Below are 23,341 nucleotides of genomic sequence, written 5' to 3'. Positions count from 1 at the left end.
AGTTTCTGCCACTGAAAAGCATTTGCAACTTTTTATCTCAGACTTCTGACATTTTTCTCATATATATATATATATATATATATATATATATATATATATATATATAGTATTATATATATTATATATTAGTGGTGGGCCGTTATCGGCGTTAACGTGCTGCGTTAATGCGAGACTCTCATCGGGCGATAAAAAAAATATCGCCGTTAATCTATCCTCAAAGTTGGGTTGGGAGCTGGGTCTATAATAAGCAAGCTATGATGACTTTCACCTTGATATTTTATATAACCGACTCGCTAAGGACAGCCTAAAAAGATGCTCAGGACAGTTGACGGGCCACTGCTGCGCATCGTCACGAAAGCGTATCTTTCTCACGTGTTGTTAAGCCTTACTGCTTGTCGATTTAAACATAGCGCGTGCCGTTAGGTGCGCACGAGAGAGGTGCGCAAATCGCAGTTTGAACAAACAAAAAGATGTGAAAGAGCCCAATTCAACACCACAGTGTTCTGGTGTTCAGGGCTCCAGCAGAGAAAGGCGTCTCAAAACACTAGAACATCGAATTTGCTTATTTTTGCTCTTATGCTGACAAATACATACAAAATATGTCAAAATATCCACCTTGGAAATTATGCTCGAAAAAAGTGAAAGTAAACAGTTGAGGAAAAAAATGGGATGTGTATTATATTGGATGCGTTCATCATCTCTTAAAGGGACCGCACCTAATTTAGCTACTGGCTGCTGTAATGTTAATCCAAGAAAATGAAATCACTCACTGCTCTTGACTGAATTTATTTGTAGTTTTAACAGTCAAACCAAAAATTATTCAGAAACCAGACATAATTTTTGATATATATAGCAAAACTGTAATAATGTGAGAAATGTTGAAGGTGTCTGAATAAATGTAGGTTTGATTGTATATTTCATTTTTACATTGAATACTATCCAGTGCTATTATTTGGTTTCTGTACCTTGACACCTACAAACTTGAAAAAAAAAATTAAACATTGGTGTGAAACAGGAGTAATGATGATTGCACCTTGTACAATGTGGAATTAGTTTACAGCTTTTTCAAGCACTTTGTGATACATTTTGGAAACAGGAGATGAGCCCCTTTTCTAATGCACTGCCTAGCTTGATAAACCCCTTCTCAAAGACTTACTGTTTGTAAATTATTTTTGTGTAACACATATTCTGAATGCCTTCAGCAGAATTTGAATGAGCCATTTTAATCTAGATTAATTTCAAGATCACAGTGAGATTAATCTAGATTAAAAAAATTAATCTATGCCCACCTCTAATATATATATATATATATATATATATATATATATATATATATATATATATATATATATATATATATATATATATATACACACATACATATACATATACATATATATATATATATATATATATATATATATATATATATATATATATATATATATATATACATACACACACATCTCATTTTGTCTTTTTTTTCTCATTTTGTTTTTGTGCTCTCATTTTATTTATTTTAAAGAATAAATGACAGCAGCATTAGATTGCCTTGAGGGAAAGCAAATAATGACTGAATTTGACTAGAAAAAAAAAATTGGGGGGGAACTGCTCCTTTAATTTAAGCACAGTAGGGTGTGTTATATTTGAATGGGAGTAATCTTTGACACCACCCTGACATGGCATATCTAAGAAAGTCTTGCCATGTGGATTTTAGAGATAACACACCAGCACGTTTACGACAGACAACATTGTATAATTTTTACTTCTGTTTGCTGAACCCATGCTGATCTTTCCTGCTCACTTTCTTTGTGTTCACATATGCCCAATCTGGCACACTAGTGCAGACAAGCACTTAGCCAGCCGTGTCAAAGACCAGCTTAGTGGGTGGAAGAGGACTACAATTTTTTGCTCAGAAAGCACAATAATGAAGCAATTTTCCATGAAATGCTCTGTAACAAAGAAGGATTTGATCCTATCAATCTCTTCCTTACTCTTATCAAATGCCGTTGTATTAGAAGGTCAAGTTGCTTCACACAAACTCGTTTGTGGAAAAGTGAAAGCAATCAGCAAAGGGCTTGCTAATGCAAGTATGAGGAATCTGTAGAGAATTCTACATGCTTCAGTGGCGTGCATTTAATTGGTTTATTTACACTGTTTATTTAACTGTTTAGTGCTGCCAAATGATCTAATGAAGTATAAAAGCAAACTAAATCATTTTAAATACTTAAATGTGTATTTTTTGTTTGCTTTTTATTGGAATGTCTTTTTTTTATCATCATGACAACAACAACAACAATAGCTGTGTCCCAATTCAACGCCTGCGTGCTTCGAAGGCATGCTTGATTCAAGCATTATTAAATGGGACAGTATAGCCTACTGAGGACCATTCTTGTCACCTAGCAACTGTGACAGCTGCCACTGATGAGCTGCAATAACGTTTCCACGGGAATTTTGCAAAGATCTGACCATAGTATGTGTCATTTTATTCAACAAAAACAATTTAGGCCAAGGTCTAAATATTTTCAAAATCATTTAAATGCTAAAATGATGTAAATAGTATGATATGTAGGGTTTTTATTTAAGGGGGGGTGGGAGGGGGGTGAAATGCTCGTTTTCACTCAATATCCTGTTAATCTTGAGTACCTATAGAGTAGTACTGCATCCTTCATAACTCCAAAAAGTCTTTAGTTTTATTATATTCATAAGAGAAAGATAGTCTGTACCGATTTTTCCCGGAAAAACACGAGCGTCTGTAGGCGTGACGTGTGGGCGGAGCTAAAGAATCACGAGCGCGAGTAGGCTTTTGCGCTGATAGCGTTTGGAAGCTGTGACATTACGTGAGGACAAAACCAACCAAAACAAACCATTGCTAACAGTCAGATTCAGCGTATATTTATGATCCAGAGGCTGAAATTTAACAAGGGCAGCAGCAACAACAGCGGCTCTATGTGGTATGTACTGAAACTGTATATATGTTTGCTTAGCGGTTTTTGAAAATGATTGAGATATTTGAAGCCGTATTACTCACCGCATGCGGTTCCAACACACGATCGTGACCCTTTTTCGTTGGGACTGCATTATCCTTAAGAAATAAACGATGTGCAAATCCGTCGTCAAACTGGGCCTTGTTTTTAAAACAAGCATCTTCGAAATGCAGGGAGCAAACAAAAACACTTGTACAACTCCGTTGATGCTCTGTAAAAATAAACTCCATCCACTGGTCCCTTATTGCTGTTTCTCTTTAGGTAATCTGTGCAGGGTTGTCTTGCCCTGGCAACCAAAAACACACTTCTTTTGTGACATTTCGCGACGCTCTTGCTTTGATCAGTGAGGTCTGTTGTGCTCTCAGTGCTGTGCTATACGGGAGCGCGCGCTCTTCCGGCAGACGCGCCCTCAGGACCCATATAAGGAAATTCCGCTCCATCTAACGTCACACAGAGCCATACTCGAAAAAAACTTTCCGAAACTTGTGACAAACCGGAAGTAGTATTTTTGGAACAGAAATACTCCTTCAAACGTACAACTTAATTTTTGAAACTTTGTCCATGTTTAGCATGGGAATCCAACTCTTTAACAGTGTAAAAAACTCAGTATGCATGAAATAGCATTTCACCCCCCCTTTAATAGTTTATTATTATTTTTTACTTTATTGGAGAGATGCAGTGCAAACAGGGAACAGGATAAGGGAATGTCATTTTTCTGTTTGCTTGAGCTTCAGGATACAGCAACAGTGACTTTTGCAACATACACACTGTAACGTTTCAGGAGAGACAGCACATTTAAACACAGGAGAAAGTCAAGTAAATTATTGCTTTTTTGTGCATATGAAACTGGGCCCAGTCCTGGAACCTGCAATGACTGACACCAAGGTTTCATTTGGTATCTGCTATTTTTAACCAAATTAATATTAGAGTGAACAAAGACTTATGTTCGCCAATTTTAACCAAAAAAAAACATCATTAAAGGTGCCATGTTTTGTTTATGCTTGGAAAGCTAGTTTGCAGAGTGAGTTCTTGAAGTGTTGCCATGTTCACTTATTATAAGCATTTTAGGGCCTGCTTTTTGGGCTCAGCTCGAAAAGTGATCAGGTTTATGGAGTTAATAAAGTCAGCAGGTGCGAGTTTCAGTATTTTGGTCTTAAATCCTATATAAAAGGATTTAGGTTTATTATTGTCGTGTTCTTGTTCGCTGTTTTTCTAGCAAGTTCTGGCAACACAAATGAGTCGGTATCACTTTTCCTGTGATTTATTGCATGGTACAAAGAAGACGTTAATTTAAATATGTGATTAATAACTAGTTGTTCAGTTCACTTCTGTATGCACTGTATGAATTCTTTTGTAAATGCAGCTGTTGCTACTAGAATTGTTCGGGGGTCAGTTTAGTTGTGGAATCCGGTTGTATTTGTTATTGTGAAATAAGATATCACCCACTAAGGCCATGTACACATTGCAGCAAAACAGTCAGTAATAAAATAATTAAAATTTACTGTTACCGCTCCTTATTTGTAAACGGTGCGAGACTGTAGATCCTCGTCTGCTTCTAGAGGTCAAAAAGTAAAGTGGTGAGACCATAACAGGTGCAGAACACATAATTTGGCTTCCAGTGTACCCATGCTCCTCTGGCACGTTCCACATTTATCCGTTTACCGCTCTGATGCGGTCCACAGCGGGAAGCTAAATTCCTGTTTAATGGCCACAACCCACAAACAGGATAATGTTTTACTGTCACCAGAGCAATAAAGCTGGAAGGACAGCCTGAGCTACAACATTTGTACTTACTGACCAATACATACATTCGATTTGGGACGTTATGTTATCAAACTCTGGCAGCAAAATGACGTTAGACCTGCTATCTCCATTCAGTACGAACTCAAAATACAAAATATTCATGTGAAATTCAGTACAGGGATTACTCATTTTTCTGCAATTTTTAAGCATTAGAAACATTAGCATGTTTGAAAGCAGTTCTTTTAAAACAAGGGTTTTCCAAACCAGTCTTTTACATATTCATGGAAAATAATGTGAATTGAAACAGCACCATCATCTCATTAATCATGATCAGCGTGACCGGTTATCTTGAAAAGTTACAAAATCAGCCTTTAAGGTGCATGAAAGTTTCATGATATACATTTCATGAAAGGAATAGGCAGCAATCATTTTTATCAAGATCAAATCCATCTACACAGTCATGGGAAACAGAAAAGTCTTTAAAAAGGTGCTACTTTCACTGGAGTGGGATGTGAGAACATATTTTATATCAAACTTTGGCAGAATTACATACAGTATCTGGCCATTTCCAGACTCATGCAGAGTGTGGGGCAGTGCTGGTTTCTCGTCATCCTACATTACATTTTTACAAAGCAGAGCAGAGCAGAGCGTTTACACAAAATAACATCACAAGTACCTTTTACCGCCAGAAGCTCTTAGACGTTAATTACAGGCAATGCAAAAGCTTGGGCTATATTTTCAGCCAGGCACCAATTGTCCGAATTTGGCTGTGAGGAAAACATGTTTTTCATATCTTATTTTATATAAGTCAATTACAATGTTTACTTTGAAGTCTTGGTTATGTTAAAAGAGACCAAGTGAAGTAGGCATGTTCCCAAAGGCATTGAAGACCCAGATGACCTATATACAATAGAACATACACTTCTTATTGGATACTGTATCCCACAATGCAATGTTTTTGACCCGACTTTCCATTTTAAGTGTGCGAGAAGAACTGGAAGTAGTATCATCTACAATTTTTAAATATCTCTTTTGATTTCTCCGTTCATTGTTGGTAACTGCATACAGTTTCACATACTTTTTAGGTATAAGCAGTGCACTACATCACTTATATTGGGCACTATTTTGCATTTAAATTCTGACTGTTGACTTTGCAAATGATGCATGTGTTTTTTCGAGGGTATCAGTAAATTACTTGATTGACGTTTGGACAGTTACTGCTTTCATATTTTAATCATATTTGCCCCCATATGATCCATGGGAAATTGATCTAATGCTATTATATATTATTCTGTCGTCACTATTTTGTTTTAAGGATTTAAAATGGCTCCTTGACTGGCATATTGTATCACATTATTTTGACAGTTAAAGTTTTGGGCAGATTTTTGTCGGGGTGGATGGGGTTGTTGTGCGTTTTGGGGCTTGAAATAATCCATCCAATCTGGCAACACTGTTCACAACAGCAGCAGATGACACAAAGCACAACAGAACAAATCAAATAATTTAAAACAAGGGCCAGAGCAAGTACTTTATATTTTGTCAACATTTTTATATTCATAAATAAATCTGGGCTTAGGAAAAGCCTAGGGCTTTTCAGCCTGATTAAACCATCAATGCAATTATCAATGGATTACTTAACTGCATGTAAACACAGCTAGTGTGAAAACGTAGTATACAGCTTAGCACGGACAGAACGATTGGGCTGCACATGGTTTTGTGATGTGCACAGACCTCCTGATGACGAATATTACATCATGCAAACAGTGGCCAAATACTGTAGTTTATGAAATACATTACTGCAAAAAGGTTTCACAGCTGTAACTCTGCTCTAGTATTTCAAGAGTGTGTTACTGTGTGGGACGTCCTGTACACAGGTGAAGGAAACGCAAACAATCATGTGTATTTTATCCAGGAGGTCTACAGACTACATTAATTGGCATCTTGTGCAAAAAATGACTGCACACACATACTCATTCACTTGTAACAATGGGCCTTAAACAGAGTGACCTTTCCATTTGCCACTGCGCTCGCTCAGCACGACGTGCATCCTGTTTTGATGGAAAATGGTCACTTTTCCAGTCATCGGGTGGTTGCAGCAATAGCTCACATAGTTGCGTCCTAGTCTGGGAGGATGAAACAAACAGCCCAGTCAGGGGAGTCAGTTTTTATGGGTATGCGGGTGTTTCACTGCAATGATAGGTAGAGCAAAGAGAAACAACACTCCTGCTCTGTTAGAGGACACAATTCATCAACACTACTGGTCAAAGATTTGGAATCATTTTTATTATTTTAATTACTGCAAACTTGTTTTTGCAGCTTAATATTCTTGTGACAGTGATATGCTAGCATTCAAAGGTGGGAGGTTGGGAAGAAAAAAAAACAAAAAAACTTTTTTTTCAAAAGTGACAGCAAAAACATTTACAGGGATTTCTATATCACTGTATCAGACAAAAGATTTCTATATCCAATAATTGTTTTCTCTTGATCAAACATGTTTTCACAAGCATATTAAGCAGCAACAATGATAATAATAAGACCCATTATTAATAACTGAGCACCAATAATAATTTATTAAAATAGGGCACCAAATCAGCAGAACATTTTTGAAGGATAATGTGACACTGAAGACTTGGCTGTTGAACATTCAGCTTTGCACAGTAATAAATTATATATAGCCTAAATTATATTTTTAATATATTAAAATAGAAAAAAAGTTATTTTAAATTGTAATAATTCACAATATTACTGTTTTTACTGTATTTCTGGACAAATAAATTCAGTCTGGGTGAGCATAGGGGACTTAAACATTAATTTATCTGAATTATTTCCAACTTTGGACAGGTGGTGCACAAATAAGCATGGTAAATCATTTCAGACTAAAAGTGCCTCAGATCCTCTTCAGTTTATTCACACCCCAAACAGGTATTGATTTATGGGCATTTATAATATAGCATCATTTCATAATAAGGCATGGCAACTATGTACATTTTCTGTATCCACTGAAAAAAAAATCCAAGCCAATGTTTGTTTATTATTCAGTTATGTGGAATAATATTTTGGACCAACTGTGAGCAGGGCTAAACAAAATGACCGGACACAAAAAAATAAAATAAACCCTGCTCATCTCTCTGTATATACAGACAGTATATACAGTGAGATGGAACACTTGTAGAAAGTATAAACAAGGCCTAAAAGGACTGCCTTTCAATTAAAGTTGCTGTGTAAGTAATATATATATATACATACACACATACACGCACACACAGTACGACACACCTTCTCATTCAAAGAGTTTTCTTTATTTTCATGACTATAAAAAAAAATGTAGAGTCACACTGAAGGCATCAAGAGCTATTTGATCAAGAAGGAGAGTGATGGGGTGCCGCGCCAGATGACCTGGCCTCCACAGTCACCGGACCTGAACCCAATCGAGATGGTTTAGGGGTGAGCTGGACCGCAGACTGAAGGCAAAAGGGCCAACAAGTGCTAAGCATCTCTCTGGGAACTCCTTCAAGACTGTTGGAAGACCATTTCAGGTGACTACCTCTTGAAGCTCATCAAGAGAATGCCAAGAGTGTGCAAAGCAGTAATCAAAGCAAAAGGTGGCTACTTTAAAGAATATGCCATATTTTCAGTTGTTTTACACTTTGTTATGTATATAATTCCATATATAATTCCACATGTGTTAATTCATAGTTCTGATGCTTTCAGTGTGAATCTACAATTTTCATAGTCATGAAAATAAAGAAAACTCTTTGAATGAGAAGGTGTGTCCAAACTTTTATATATATATATATATACACAGTACAGACCAAAAGTTTGGACACACCTTCTCATTCAAAGAGTTTTCTTGTATATACATATACACACATTTTTTTTTATTTTTATAAATGAATAGGATGGGGTCTTGGTTCTATCCTTCAGTTGTTGATTAGATTTTGCCTGAAAATTACAAATCAAGAAAAAAAAAATGGCTGTGAATGGACTTTGCCTTTGGCTTACAAAAACTAAGATTAGTATTAGAAGACCACCTGGAAAATAATCTTCATTTTAATAAAGAAATTAGGAATGCAAAATACAAAAGTGGTCAATTAAGTCACTTCCATGAATACATTGATGTGTTCAGAACATTCTATGTCACACTAATCAACAAAAACAATGCAAGCCATTAGCATATTTACGTCCTGCTTTTGAACTCCACTAATTAGCCATTCTCTGCCCGGTGGACCAAGAATAAGTCAATCATGATTAAGCACTGTTTGGTCTCTTGATAAACACCTCTTCATCATCACATAAACTTACTAACTCATTAATCAGCCAGTTGATTACATCAGCGATAAGACATTAATTATCATTTAATCCAGCTGCCTCTCTCTCTCGCTTTCTTTTTGTAAACATGATTGTGCACCTTGACTCAAATACATGTCAGGGCCATATTCACTTCAAAACTGCTGTTTACAATTATATAAAAAAGTTAATATGAGTAAAAATAATAATACAAAGTAAAACGTATAAACCCTCTTATTAATAGATCACAGAAAATAAGAAAACACTGGCTACGTTACGTTTTTTTATGGACTCTTTTTTTTCAACAGGGGAAAACATTTACAACTCTAAGCCACAATTTACACCTACGTTTGCACTGTACAACCTACTGCCTTGTCATAGTCATGTCAGAATGAGATGAATGCCATCCGTGTCCCAGCTGCCAATGACAAACATGGGATTTTCTTTGAGCCCCAAATTCCAGAGTCAGGGGTGTCTTCACTAAAGATTCATGGTGAATGCTTATTAGTATTCTCGATAAACTCTGATTGTGAATTTTGACATTAAAGTTTAGTTTGGAAGCAGTTGGTGTACGGTTAAAGAAGAGTGATTAAGCTTTCCAGAAAATCTTACTCATTTAGATGATTTATGAGGCGGCAGGCTTGCGCAACAAGAAAATTTTCCCTTGAGTGGGTATTCTCGTAAAACACACCAAGAATCGGTTTTCAAACACCTAACGTGCATCTTTTGCTCATTCATTTACTGCAGAAGCGTCAGAAAGTGAAAAAGAGAGAAATGAAATAGGCCAAAGCATTCATCTTATTCAGTCCAAATAACATCATTTTGATTTCTATCATTTTCCCAAGTAGGAACTTCCCAGGAACATTTTAAGACAGCATAACAGTATGTGTAAAGCGGAACGAAAGGAACCCACTCGATTCTGCCCAAAATGCAAATGAGCTCTGCAGCTTTAGGGGCGTAAAATTACAGCAGTGTGGTTGTCTATGACTGATTCCTATACTCAGTGATGAAAGTCTCAAAACACAGCCTAGTCTCAATAAAATGACTAATGCGCTTGAAAAATGAATTAAATATAGTATTTTTCCCCAAGCGCTGAATCCACCAAAAAACAATCAGCAAACCTCAGACATCACTGACCATTACTTTACAATTGTCTAATTCTAGTGTTTTTCACATTCCAAGTTGAGAATTTTATGACTTTGATAACTTATCCTTGTTCTGATGTCAACCCAGACTAAAAGGACATACATAGAAGCATAAAGTTTTTGATATTTTCCCCAGGCCTGAAGTACCCCAAGACTGAAACCACTCTACATGAATAAGGATTTGGATTTCTTATTGGTCGTCTTTCTCACCTTTAGATCTGGCAGTAAAACAGCACAGATCTCTTGGGTTTGAAAGGTCCATAGTGAGCGGCATGCGGGATTCTTTCAATGATGCACATTTTCCAGCCTCAGGCTAACTTCAGGCATGGTCGGTTCCTTATGGGTACATTGAGGCTTTGTATTATGACAGCATATTGGTTAGTGTGACAGCATACTGGTTAGTGTGATAGCGCATGGTGCTAGCACACCCAGGTTGTGTGGTTGCCCTATTTTGAAGTTGAAAAACATGCGATAGAGCCCATCTGATTGTGAAGAAAGTGAAACGGTTGCCCCTGAAAACCATGTGGAGAACTCAACAAATCTGGTTGACCGCATGCGTGAGTCTGAGGAGAACATGAGACGTTCACTGCATGTTGCGATTCTTCCGGTGTACCACATGAGTCCCACATGACATGAGAAACCACATTTTCGAACAATATCCTGTCAACAGACTGTGCCTCTGGCTAATCTTTTCCTGCCTGGGATAGTTTATATGTTCCGTTTATGAAACATGGCAGAATATTAGCCTATAAAATTCTCCTGTTTTTTTTTTTTTTTTTTTTTTTTTGTCAGGGGAGAAATGTTAAATATAGAAACCTGTCTGAGCCGAAAGCAAACAGAGACTTTTCACACTACACTTGTACTCTGTGCTAATGTTGATGTCAAGGTGTCATATTTTTAGCACAGATTTAACTCTGGATTACAAAGTCCTGAAGTATAACGATAAAATATGTTTCTAAACATTGCATGTTAAAGAGTTGTTTTGCAAATGGTTTAGCAAGAAATCCAGTGCTTAAAAAATATTCTTGCATATGCCGTTTCAGCATATGAGGGAAATAGTCAGTGGAATAGACATAAAAAGGCATTCACAACCCATGAAATTAAATTTGATTTATCCATTGGGAATTGATAACAGATGTGTTTCCCAAAAACATAGTGAGCCTAAATTCTGGAATACACCACACAACTTTTGCCCAGATTTTTGCCCTGATTTGCAGTCTGGATGAGTTGGCGTTTGTTGCTGAAAGTCAGAGACAGTTTGCAGAATTTGGGCAGTAAGAGTTGACCAATCGTACCAAATACTTTTTAGCTTCAAACTATGATTTCATCCAGTCGAAGGACTTGAAAAAATAAACATTTTTTTTCATGTGTCTCCAAGCAAACCAACATGTTTCTGCATTTATCTTCTGTAACTATTTACGAATCACATGATGTCTGGTGTTTTAAAACCTATTCAGATTTTAAAAGTCATGTAGTGCATTCCAGACTTAGATATATTGCAGAGACCACTGGACTTGATTGGTTGTTGTGTATTATACATTTTGATCATTTACTGTAGTGTTATAAAGGACATTAAGTTTATATTTCATGCCAGGGCCAATGTTCTATTTGAATAAGCCCAAATCAGACTTTACATGAGATTCATATGGGCTAATTAAGACAGAGACAACATGGAACCCATGGACAAACCCTTTTAGGGCCCATATCTCAATGCCATTTCCTGTCTATGTAGGCCATACCATGAAATGTTGCAGGCTGGGAGTTAGCAAAACACGTTACATGCCAGAAATAATTTTAATATTATTAAAGTTGTAAATCTTGGAATTACGTGTGTAGAGTGTGAAATTACAGGATTAATTAGCAACCCAGTAAGAACTACGACCTTGGTTTAACAATTTCACATGTGAAACCCCCATAATTAGATACTTCATGGGAGGTGAGGCTTAAACACCACAAGCATTTAAGTATTTGTGCTCGGTAGAATGCAAGCAAATTACCCAGAAAAAAATAACTGTGTGAGAAGACAGTAAAACAGGTATGAGAAAGAAAACAGATGTGAACTGCAAACCGGGCCCAGAGAAAGTGACCTGCTCGAACGTGTCTGCTAAACAAACACCTGAATGAGGGGAGACGTTCAAGCAATGAAGCTCAAGTGCAAGCGTGATTAGATGGTAAAAATCATTTTACAGGCCCCTCTACCTCATCGGGTCCTTGGAAATGTCCTAACCTTCCCCCAGTGCGGCGCCCCTGAACACACCTGTCTATCTACAGCATATGTGTGCGTGTTTTGTCTAAGATAGATGATGTTTTTATAAACACATATGTGACAAGGAATATACTTCAAAAAAAAAAACTTTAAGTATATGCACACATTTTAGCCTCAAATTGTGACTGTTTTACTCAAAACTTATTTATAAGTGTATTCAGGGTGTAAGCAATGGTTCAAAAGTTTCACGGTTACGCCCCATGACATTTTGGAGCCATTGAGTCATGTTGTTTGTTTGTGCAAGATGGTATAAACGTTTTAAAATGAATGAAACGTGGACACAAAAGAAACACAAAATGCTTTTTAAAAACGTGGCAGTAGCGAAGATTTCTACTTTTTTCATCTTGGCGACTCTTTCCCATTTTTTATGGCAAGATAAATCAATAAAGGGAAAAGGGAAAGCAAATGTTATTAAGGATTTGTGTTTAAAACAATTATTTTTTGTCTGTATTGTGTATAGGCGTGGGTAGAACACAAGTTGAGGTCTTACCTGCCAGTAAAGAGATGGGCAGCAAGCAGCAGTAGAGCAATCCGCACAGCACCTGAAGCTCCATGAGAGACACTTCCACTTACATTCCTCCCACGACACAAATCCACAACACAACCATCTCAGAACCGTGGAGAGAGAAAAGCTACATGGCGAACATACAGTACCTCGATAAATGAAAAAATCGCTTCTAATCGATTTAACGTATTAACATGTAGACCATCGACTGAACTAGTAAAACATTACTATTAGCATTTTTTTTTTTCTGTAAAGCGTTTTAAAAACATACAAATGAACGAATAATTTCTTAAGACGTCCCGTTAGATTGTTTCGATACAAAATTCAGAAAGCTGCTTCATGAAAGTCGATTATTCATTGTTGTATCTTCATGGAAAATGTGATTCAGCGCCTCGGCGTTTGTTAAACTTTCTTCAGTCTTGCTTCCGTTCTTGCACGAATTGGCTCCAACTTCACCAGAATATGTCCACAAACTATTATACAATGCCACAAAACGTATAAAGAGAGTTTGTTCTGTCTGTCTAGTCCGAGCTGCGTCCAAACTGCGTCCAAACAGTTAGTTGAAAGTAACTCCCACTCTGATGATAGATAGACAACTTCTGCCAGACGAGCAACGCCGCTTTCGACTGAGAAATACGACTCAAGCATGTCACGCACAGAATTATGGCCTTTCAGCTTCCAAAGTGTAGGAAAGCAGTTATACAGAGCTTTTTTAATTTAATTATTTTGATAATGATAACGTTAGACAAGCCAAGATAGTTATGGCTACTGAAATTAAAAGAGTCTTTTAAGAAACTGTATTATTAATGCTATATCTTGTGTTTATAGGCTACTTATGAAAAAACATAACTGAACAACATCCCGTGTGTATATTGTGTGAGTAAAACAATCGGAAGTGTTGTTTACGTTTCTGAGCACGTGCAGTAGTGTAACGTGCACGTGCCTTAAATCTGGTTACTTCTTTTATTCTAAGTGTTAGTTCAGTGCAGCGAAACTGTGGGTACATGCTGATGTTCTCCATTCCTTTCAAATACACACAGACTGATTATTTTTGACTGATCATTTAGTATAGCTTACGCTGGGTATGACATTGTCTTGGCTTAGCCCTATGTCTTTTATAGTGGCTCTATCTAGTGGTGGTTTTGGGTAACGTGTATTTCGACAAAAGGATATTATAGTTCAAGTTTGCCTTTTTTTTTTTTTTTCCCCGTCATAATTTTTGTCATCTGATCATCTTAATTACTTACAACTAAATAATTACTAAAAGTAGAACATGGCGCTTTAATAAAATCTATACGCTTGAAGTCACTTTGGAAAAACGTGCCTGCCAAATTAATATATGCTAAGAGTGTAATAATGTTCTAGCCTTTCAATAACTGTGAGCAGTCTTGTTTGGTATAATATTGCAGAAATGTTTATTATTATTATTATTTTACATTTTTGTATTAAATAATAGGCTAAAGTTTCTTTAATTTACTTATGCTTATATAGGCTTTTGGCATTTCTATAATCTCACCAAGTCACCATTTTACAATAACATACAGCTAGGCTTAATTTGGTCATATATAGTATTACTGGCCATTCCTTAAACTCATTATTATGTTTGTATTGTCAGTAAAATCCAGTACTGATGATCTAAACCGTATGGTATGTGCATTGATATACTGGTACATAACCCTTTTCAGTACATATTTATTGAACATTTAAGACATTGTGTGTTTTAAGCTTTGCTCTGATGAACTGCTTTCAGCTGAAAATGGAGTGTTTACTATTGTCATTTTGCATTATTGACACACTATTTTCCTATTTAATACTGTAAACTGCTAGCACATAAATACATTTTGACTTGACTTGACTTGACTGTATGAAAGTTTATTTTAAACTTTTTGTTTTTATATATCATCCTACAAAGACATTACTGGGAGATATAGAGTGATAACTGATATTTATTGTATGTAAGAAGTCAGCAATACGGTTATTAAGATCTCATTGATCTACATTGCAAGTTGTCAGAATCTCATCTTATTTTTGGCCATATCGACATCACCAAACTGCATAAAATTGAGGTGTTTTTCTCCTCCTCAGATATGAGCTTCATATTCTCCTATTTCTTATTTTTTTCATAAAAGACTGACAAATCCAAAATGATACTTATAATATATATATTATCTAAAGGGTAAATAAACTCTTCAATCTTCTAAGAACATTTAGAGATTATTTTTTCATGTCAGTCTTTACATTTAATCCACTCTTTCTGAAGCTGAGTAGATAAAGATTTTCCAGCCTGAAGGTAAAACGCATGTAAAAGCAGTGAGCCTATACAGAAGAATGTGTATACATTTGTAAGATTTTTAATGTTTTACTGTTAATGTAATTAGCATGTTTTTGTTTTAACATGCATGCGGGATTGATCAGCTGGTTGAGGGGCGTGGTTAAATCCAAGCTCTGCCTACATAAGTCACGTGGTCCGTTTCGCGCGAAAATTAGTTTAAGAAGACCCTAAAAGGGAAGTTCCGGTGGGATCACAACAATTGGTTACTGCACATCATCGAGAAGTGCATGGACTTCATTCATACCGAGAAAATGGCTCAAGCTCGGGTTACAGATTATTTTGCACAGAGTAAAAAGGGTGGTGTTGCTCGGTCTTCACGTTCCAAGCGACAAAAAGTGTCAGTAGACGTTGTAGGGTCAGCAGTGATCACAAAACCAAAGACGTCGTCCAGAGCTGAACGTTCTTCGCGTAAAACGACGCGTAATCTCGCCACACCAGAGCCGCAGAAACATGTCCAGCAGGAGTTCCTCCGAGTTATCGACGAGGCTTTATCGGCACAAACAGCGGATACCGCGACTGACTTGCGAGATGTAAGTAACGAGGGTTTTACGGCGAGTCCCCGAACTCCTAAACGGTCCTCTGCTGAGTTCGATGTGTGTTCGGTGCTGTTCCCGTCCACAACCGAGCAGCACATCAGCGCCAAGAAGCGCCCGAGGGTCAGTGCATCAAAGGAGCGCGCGGTTCACAAGACCGCGAGGAAGAGACTCGATCTGATCAGAAATTACGACGAAGAACAGGTAACTTACGCATCACATAATGGTGACAGGACGCTTTATTGCGTTCATTTTAATGTAACCTGTATTTGACATGCTAAAACGCCAAAACCACGCAACTGCCAGAGACATCCACAGAACGCGCACGTAACGTTAACCTAACGTTACATATAAATATGTGGTACTTTTAACACAATGGATTTACTAATTTGCTTTAGAACGTAACATCGCATTTTTCCCTCGATTATTCCAGATTTAGAAACCCACAATAAATTATTTTTTATTCATTCAACCATATATTTCTTATTTATTTTCACTTGCCATTTTATTCAGTCGTATATTTGTTTACAATTTATTGTGTAAAGATTTGAGTTTTGCAGATGAATAATTAAGAAGTAAATTTTCCCCCACTATTTCTCAGATAATTTTCCCCTCATTGATGTGTTGAATGTTTATTTGGTGCTAACTTTTAGTGTAACGTTACTGTTTATACAACTATTGCCAGTTGCATAAACTGTCATCATGGTAAAACGGTCTTAAGAACTATTGACTAACTAGCAGTTAACCAAGTCTTAATTTGTTTTACTTTTTGGATTCAAATTAAACCAATCTATATTTTTGTAACTGACTTCATAAAAAGTTATGACCAGTCTTGAGATGACTAACTGACTAATACAAGTGTAAGCCACTGTCCTGTGAATGCATTTGAGTGCTTGGTTTTATTTAATCACTGCTAACCCAGTCTGTCTTATTTTAATGTAGAGCATTAAGCCTTTGGCCAACAGCACCCCTCAGGCACCTCATCAAACTGCCAGCAAAGAGTCCAAAAATACTTTAAATCATAATGCAAATAGCTCCCCTGTAAACAAAATGAGTGGAGATAAGCCCAAGCAGACAACCTTGAGCAAGGTAATGCATGGGGCTCATCACACCTGTGCAGGACCTCCTGGTGTTTTTAAGCTCGTCATTTAATCAAGTTTCTTTTGTTCTTTCAGAAAACATTTACAAGAGAGGATGTGGCGGCACTGAAGTCCAAGCTGCAAAAACTGAAAGGACCGTCTGAAACAGTGACGAGCCCCTCACCTGCCCCTGTGTCGGCACTAGCGGAGTTGAGAGCGAGGCTCGATGCTGCCAGGGAGATCTCTGCCAAAGTTCGGCTAAGAAAGGCTGAGCGAGATGCAGAGGATGCTAAAGTTACGGAAGCACAGGCTGAGCCTGAACCAGAGCAAAGGTGAGGTTCGCTGGCCAGTGTGCCATTGTTTTCAGTTACCAGAAGTGATTTCAAAATTGGAGTTCTCATCTCATGTCATTGTATGTACTTTTACTTTGTGGACATTTTAAAACCATTTGAAATGAATTCTTTATTTAATTTTGATAAGAGACCCAGGGAAACCCTGACCTCATAAAACTTTAAATAACTTGCATTTTATAACAAAAGTTATAATTATTTATTTTAATTACTTTAAGAGGTGATACACTTGGGCACAGAAAACCGGAATTGTGATACGGTCTACAGCAGTGATCCTCAAATCTGGCTCGCGAGATCCACTTTCCTGCGAAGTTTAGCTCTAACCCTAATCAAACACACATGAGTTTGCTAATCCGTGTCTTCAGGATCATTAGAAAATCACAGGTAGGTGTGTTTAATTAGAGTCTGAGCTAAACTCTGCAGGAAACTGGATCTCGCAAGCCAGATTTGAGGATCACTGGTCTACAGTGACTATTAAAACTGATAATTTAATTTTATCATTTTAAACTTATTTAAATGTGAACGCTACACATTTAATGGTCATTGCGACATTGTGGCCCGTTCTACAGCAGGGGTCTTCAACCAAAATGGCTTGAGGTCCAGTAATAAACCGTCCTCTATGACCGAGATCCGGATAATTGTATACCTAAAAATGTAAATTGCTGTTTTCTTGCCAGACCAGTGCATCCGCAGGATATTTCAGATAAATTTAAGAACTTAGGAACTTTTAAAACCTGCACAAATAAAATTTAAATGACTGAAAGTGTGATTTACAGTTCAGATACAGGTTTTCACAAAATCAGAAAGTATAATAAAATGGCAAACTTCTTAATTTCAACCTTTTAAACCATTAAAGAAAAAGTAGTCAAAATTGTAGATTGATTTAAACAATAAGTAAATTATTATATTAGTTGCATATAAATGCGTTCTACTACTATCTGTTATGGTGTAGACTGGGGCTGTCACTTTTTATTCGATATTCGAATATGACGTGAAATATCCGTAATCGAACTATAAATAAAACATCCGGTAAAATGCGATGTGTAGCGCATTTTTTTTTTTTTTGTTCAGTCTATGATTAGACCGTTTGTCTATTTTATTCTATTATTGCCATCTTATCCAGTAGAGGGTACTCTAGACATATTGTAGCATAGGCCCATGACCAAATCACGCGAAAAAAAGCTAGTAGCCAGGCACGTCTGTGTGCTCCAAACGAGTGTTCTCCACCGCGGGGAACATTGTAAATGAAAAGAGAGCAGCACTTAATCCAGATCAAGTTGATAGACTGGTGTTTCTTGCAAACAATATTACAAAATTAATTAGGGTAGGCTTTATGCCTTACTCCTGCTGCGGTTTAAGTTGTCATGTTGTTGTTCGTATTCAAATACATTGCATGATATTCGATATCCGTTTGAATTATTTTTTTTCTCAAAAGTGACAGCCCTAGTGTAGATTTTTACAATGGATTGCCAGTTCACATTTACAACTCGACGTGTTTGCTGTGTAAAAACATGGGTTGATTTTCACATTGGTCTGAACCAGAACAGCAGACAGGCTTATTGAAAATGCACATACATTTTATGCGAGCAGAAATGGTGGTTTTCTTCTATAATGGCAGTACACGAAGCAGTGCAGCACCTGACTTTAAATTGTGCAGTGCTCCGATTTATTCAATGAAATTGTAGCCTTTTGAAGTTTAATAGCCACATTAAGCCATGTCGCAATTCTTCTCTTTCTGTCCGCAAATTTAAGACCTACTGAAATGACTCTCTTGTTCCATTTTAAGACTCTACATTTGTTACAACTAAATTCAAGATCTTTTTAGGACCCGCCTAATTTTTGAGAATGCCATTTGTTTTTTCACTAACTGAAAGTTTAATCTCTCTGCACGCTGCTCAATGCGATCTTCGCCGACCTCTGACCTTTAGCAACAGTTAATCCATTTAATCCCCAAATTTTCCCAGACATGAAAATATCCAAATAACATGTCATTATCAACCCTTTGAAATAATCAATAATAATTATTAATTTTAAGTGTACAAAAACTGGGTTTTATGGTCTGGTATAATATATATATATATATATATATATTTTTTTTTGCATAAAAAAAAAAAAAATCAACGCTTTTTTTTTTTTTTTTTTTTTTACTTTTTGGTAAAATATAACATAACTTTTATTTTAGTGCTACCAGTATTACAACATAAATTTTGTCTATTGATTGAAATTAAATATTTTTAATTTAGTGCAATATTTTGTCATTGCAACGTTATACTGCAAAATTCTCTAACAACTCAACACAAACGAAATCTGTGTATCCATACATTACTAGACACCTTAAAGATAATGTGTACTACAAATATTTGTCATCTTTGTTAACATACTAGCCCTTCGTTTTAGAGCTTCGGTGCTGTCATCTTCACAAGGTGCAAACAGGAAATAAACTGCCCTGGTCATGTGACAATTTGAACTAATCATGTGAAAATGCACATTTAATTGAGATCCTTTAAGTTTTCCATATTTGCAGAGAGTGCACTAAAACATCAGCTAGTAAGGTTTTTAGAGCTTTATAAATTAAAACCTTTTTTATGGTCACCACTGTGACCGGTGGGGTTAAATGGGTTAACTGTAGTATCAACCCGTGGTGCCATAGGACCCATATACTTTTACTGAGCTAACCTTGATTTGCCTAATATAAATTAGATTTTATTAGAAAATGGCGTTTGGCATTTATTTCAATGTCACAAGTCATAGTTTACAGTTTGTCAAGTAATTGCTCATTTACTGATGATGAATTATGACCGTAAATGCTTTGTTTACATCTTCCCTCAATTTTAATCTTTATTCAAGCTATTCAAGTTAATCAGGGACTAGAACAGTCTAAGGAATTATTTTTCTTTTGTTCTTTGATATACATCAATGAGAGATTTCAGCAGGTTTCACTTTAAAATCAGCGCCGGCTCTTTAAAACCTGATAGACATTACGTAGATCTGACAGGTATCAGATTTTCTCCCAACTCTTTACGGTCATTTAAGACTTTATAACTAATTTAAGACTACGTTTACAAGGTAACTTGTCAAAACTGTGTATTTAGACTTAATTGTCTAATGTGTCGCAGCATTCTCTGGTTATAGAGAATAAATACGGGAAAAGTTAATCTTCTGAACTGAAGCAGTAATCTCTTATCAGGTAAAAGTTATTAGAACCTTGTTTAGGGACAAGCTGGCCATCACAATAACGCTTTGACGTTATCTGTCCGTTTGCATCCTATTATTTGATTCGCTCTTTTGCTTATGACGGAACAGCTAATCATGAAAATCTTGTCTAAGGAAAATATTATTTTTATTTGCTTATGTCAAAAATGGTGCAACTCTTTAAAAACTGGCTGTTGTTTTTTCTTCAATGCATTGTTACAATTCGTAAAAGTTGTACCGGCCAACTGGCGACGGACACGGTTACATAAACTCCCTTTTGGTGCTTGGCGAGTGTTATTTTTAGGCCCTGGTTGTTAGTCTTCAGTAGTTTGTTTTTTTGTTTGTTTGTTTCAGAGAGAAACTTCCAGCTTATCAGCGTTATCACACTCTAGCACGTGATGTGCCACCTGGTCTTACCCTGCCCTACCAATACAAAGTACTAGCGGAGATGTTCTGCAGCACAGACACCATAGTTGGGATGCTGTTCAACCGCTCTGAGACGGTCACTTTTGCAAAGATCAAGCAAGGGGTCCAAGATATGATGCACAAGTAAGAGGCTGAATGAAACCATATGCTAAAATGTTTGTGGCAGTCAGGCTGCCGGATAATAGTGTGGGCAGTCTTATCAAAGCTAATCATATTTTTGCTTTCTTCGCAGGCGTTTTGAAGAGAGCCATCTGGGGCAAATAAAGGGTGTGTACCCTTCTGCCTATAATTTTCGTCAGGAGAAAAACATTCCTCCTTTCAGTGCCACTGCAAAAAGGTCCAGCTATCAGCTTACAGTAGAGCCAGTCATTGAAGAAGGTGAGAAATGAGAGCTTGCTCAGGAACAATGAAATTACATAATACAGAAGTAATGCGACTTGACTGCATTTAACTCCGCATCTGCTCTTAGTTTGGGCCACTTCTAAGGTTAATTTTATTTCATACATGTTTCTGTCCCCAGAATTTAATGGTACTCGTCCAGTTTTGTCAGCCTCTCGTCTTTTGGAAAGAAGGAACATTTTTCACCAAAATCTGGTTAACATCGTTAAGGGACACCACAAGGTAAGTACAGGGTTTTTACAGTTTTTTTTTTAATGATTATTATTACTTAGAAGTGTTATAGATATGATTTTGGTGTATTCTGATCATGTCTTATGTCGGACACAGGTGTTCCTGGCTTCCCTAAACCCTCCCATTGTCGTTCCTGATGACAAACTGACCCGCTGGCATCCGAGATTCAATGTGGATGAGGTTCCCAACATCAAGCCAAGTGATTTGCCTCAACCCCCTCAAACTGAGAAACTGACCACAGCTCAGGAAGTGTTGGACAAAGCTCGGGCTCTCATGACACCGAAGGTGAGCACTTTAACCTTGTCTTTGGGGCATTACTGAATCCTTTTTCAATATAAATGGCATTTCATTCAAAAACGAAGTTGATCCGCAAACAAAAATGAGCATTACATGACTGTCTTTTTTGGGTTGTCATCTTCTCTAGATGGAGAAAGCCTTGGCTAACATGGCCTTGAAAACAGCAGAAACCATCTTTGCTAAGGAACCAGAGACCTCTGCAAAATTGGTTGCAAAGCCAACAGAAACACCCAGTGCCCTTAAAGGGGTTTCACAATCACTGCTGGAGAGGGTGAGTCAATTACTACCCCCATAACATTGTAGGGTTTACAAGAATCTAATACATATATTCTCCCTAATTCAGATTCGTGCTAAAGAGGCTCAGAAAGTGCACTCTACTATGACAAGGAACCCACAGCAGGAGGAGCGCCTGTTGATGATGTCACGGCTGCCAGATTTGGCCAGGATCCTACGAAATGTATTTGTAGCAGAGAAAAAGCCGGCTCTCATCATGGAGCTCGCTTGCAACCGCATGATCGCCAGCTACAGATCTCCTCTTAGTTCTGGTTGGTACAGATGTTTCCTGTTGGTTTTCCCTCCTCAAACCTAGTGAGCTGCTTAGTGACCATAGATACCTCACGATTTTAATTGAAAGCAACTTTAATATCTCGTGCGCGCACACACAGTGCTCCTCCCATTAAAGTCATCGTAATAATGTGAAAAGATTAGTGAGCAAGCTATTTCTCCAAATTTGCTATGATTAAGAAACAAATTAATATACAGATTTGATGACCTGAGGGGGGACTATAGCATGTTGCTTAGCTATTTTTGATAAAATGTGCAAATATTCTGAACTTTTATTGTTGCTAATTAATGTTTTAGAACAGTTAGTGCTGATAAAATTGGACCAATGGCTTTATTTTAATAAGCTTTTTTTCTTTCTCTATGTAACATTTTTCTAATTTAGATGAAATGGAGAAACATCTTCACCTGTTGGCTGAGTTGACACCTGCATGGCTAACTGTACATCCAATCAGGAAGGATATGTACCTAAAACTGAACAAGACCATGGATCTGAACATTGTGCTGGACAAACTGGACCAAAAGATGAAGGAAGAGGAGTGTATTTGAGGATATTCAAATGAGACTTGAGAAAATACCATGTGCAATATTTTATGGATTATACCTGGATTTTAACACTTGGATGACACAATGACTTTTTAATTTTGTATCTTCAGTCAGTTTTGCATCTTATAAAACACTTTTAATTCAGGGTAGTCACTTTTTAATTGCTGTGTTTCCGGTGTATGATGTTGCAACTTTCTGTTGCATCTTAACACAATTATTCTTCATAAATGTAGACGTGTAAAAAGGTTATTGGTATAATGCAGTACAATGTATGGCTCCCAGAAACCTAAGTTTTGTTAACTTGCACTTCACGTTCATCTAGTTAACCAATGTGCACTGTATTTAATTTACAATAAACAAGTTCATGCAAGCAATATGTTTCATATTCAAAGAAACTGTAAGCTACTTTTCCTACTGTACAGTAAGTGGAAAAGCTACGTGACAAGGTAATACTGAATTCTG

General features: G+C 36.9%; 2 protein-coding genes across 5 annotated transcripts in view; one reads left to right on the top strand and one right to left on the bottom strand.

The window, feature by feature from the left end:
- Window positions 1–13,596, bottom strand: part of LOC128016581 (piezo-type mechanosensitive ion channel component 1) — a 100,911-nt gene extending 87,315 nt beyond the window's left edge. For 2 of the 3 annotated variants that reach the window (XM_052601206.1, XM_052601207.1), the window contains exon 1: window positions 12,919–13,596. In XM_052601206.1, coding sequence (XP_052457166.1) covers window positions 12,919–12,982 — 64 coding nt within the window. In that variant the 5' untranslated portion in view covers window positions 12,983–13,596. The remainder of the gene's footprint in view (window positions 1–12,918) is intronic. The other variant, XM_052601205.1, reaches the window with a different exon arrangement.
- A 1,821-nt stretch (window positions 13,597–15,417) lies between these two features.
- On the top strand, window positions 15,418–23,253 carry LOC128016588 (DNA replication factor Cdt1). Of its 2 annotated transcripts, XM_052601221.1 has the most exons (10): window positions 15,418–16,002; window positions 16,741–16,887; window positions 16,974–17,209; window positions 20,774–20,968; window positions 21,078–21,223; window positions 21,366–21,466; window positions 21,572–21,760; window positions 21,900–22,043; window positions 22,116–22,317; window positions 22,719–23,253. In XM_052601221.1, the coding sequence occupies exons 1-10, from the start codon at window positions 15,493–15,495 to the stop codon at window positions 22,880–22,882; spliced, it is 2,034 nt and encodes a 677-aa protein (XP_052457181.1). In that variant the 5' UTR covers window positions 15,418–15,492; the 3' UTR covers window positions 22,883–23,253. The 2 variants fall into 2 exon arrangements, with proteins under 2 accessions (XP_052457181.1, XP_052457182.1); XM_052601222.1 differs by lacking the exon at window positions 16,741–16,887.
- Window positions 23,254–23,341: the final 88 nt, after the last annotated feature.

The sequence above is a fragment of the Carassius gibelio genome, chromosome A7 (genome assembly GCF_023724105.1).
Source record: "Carassius gibelio isolate Cgi1373 ecotype wild population from Czech Republic chromosome A7, carGib1.2-hapl.c, whole genome shotgun sequence".
NCBI classification, from domain to species: Eukaryota; Metazoa; Chordata; class Actinopteri; order Cypriniformes; family Cyprinidae; genus Carassius; species Carassius gibelio.
Note: the sequence above shows the minus strand (reverse complement) of the source record. Positions and strands in the feature narration are given on the sequence as shown.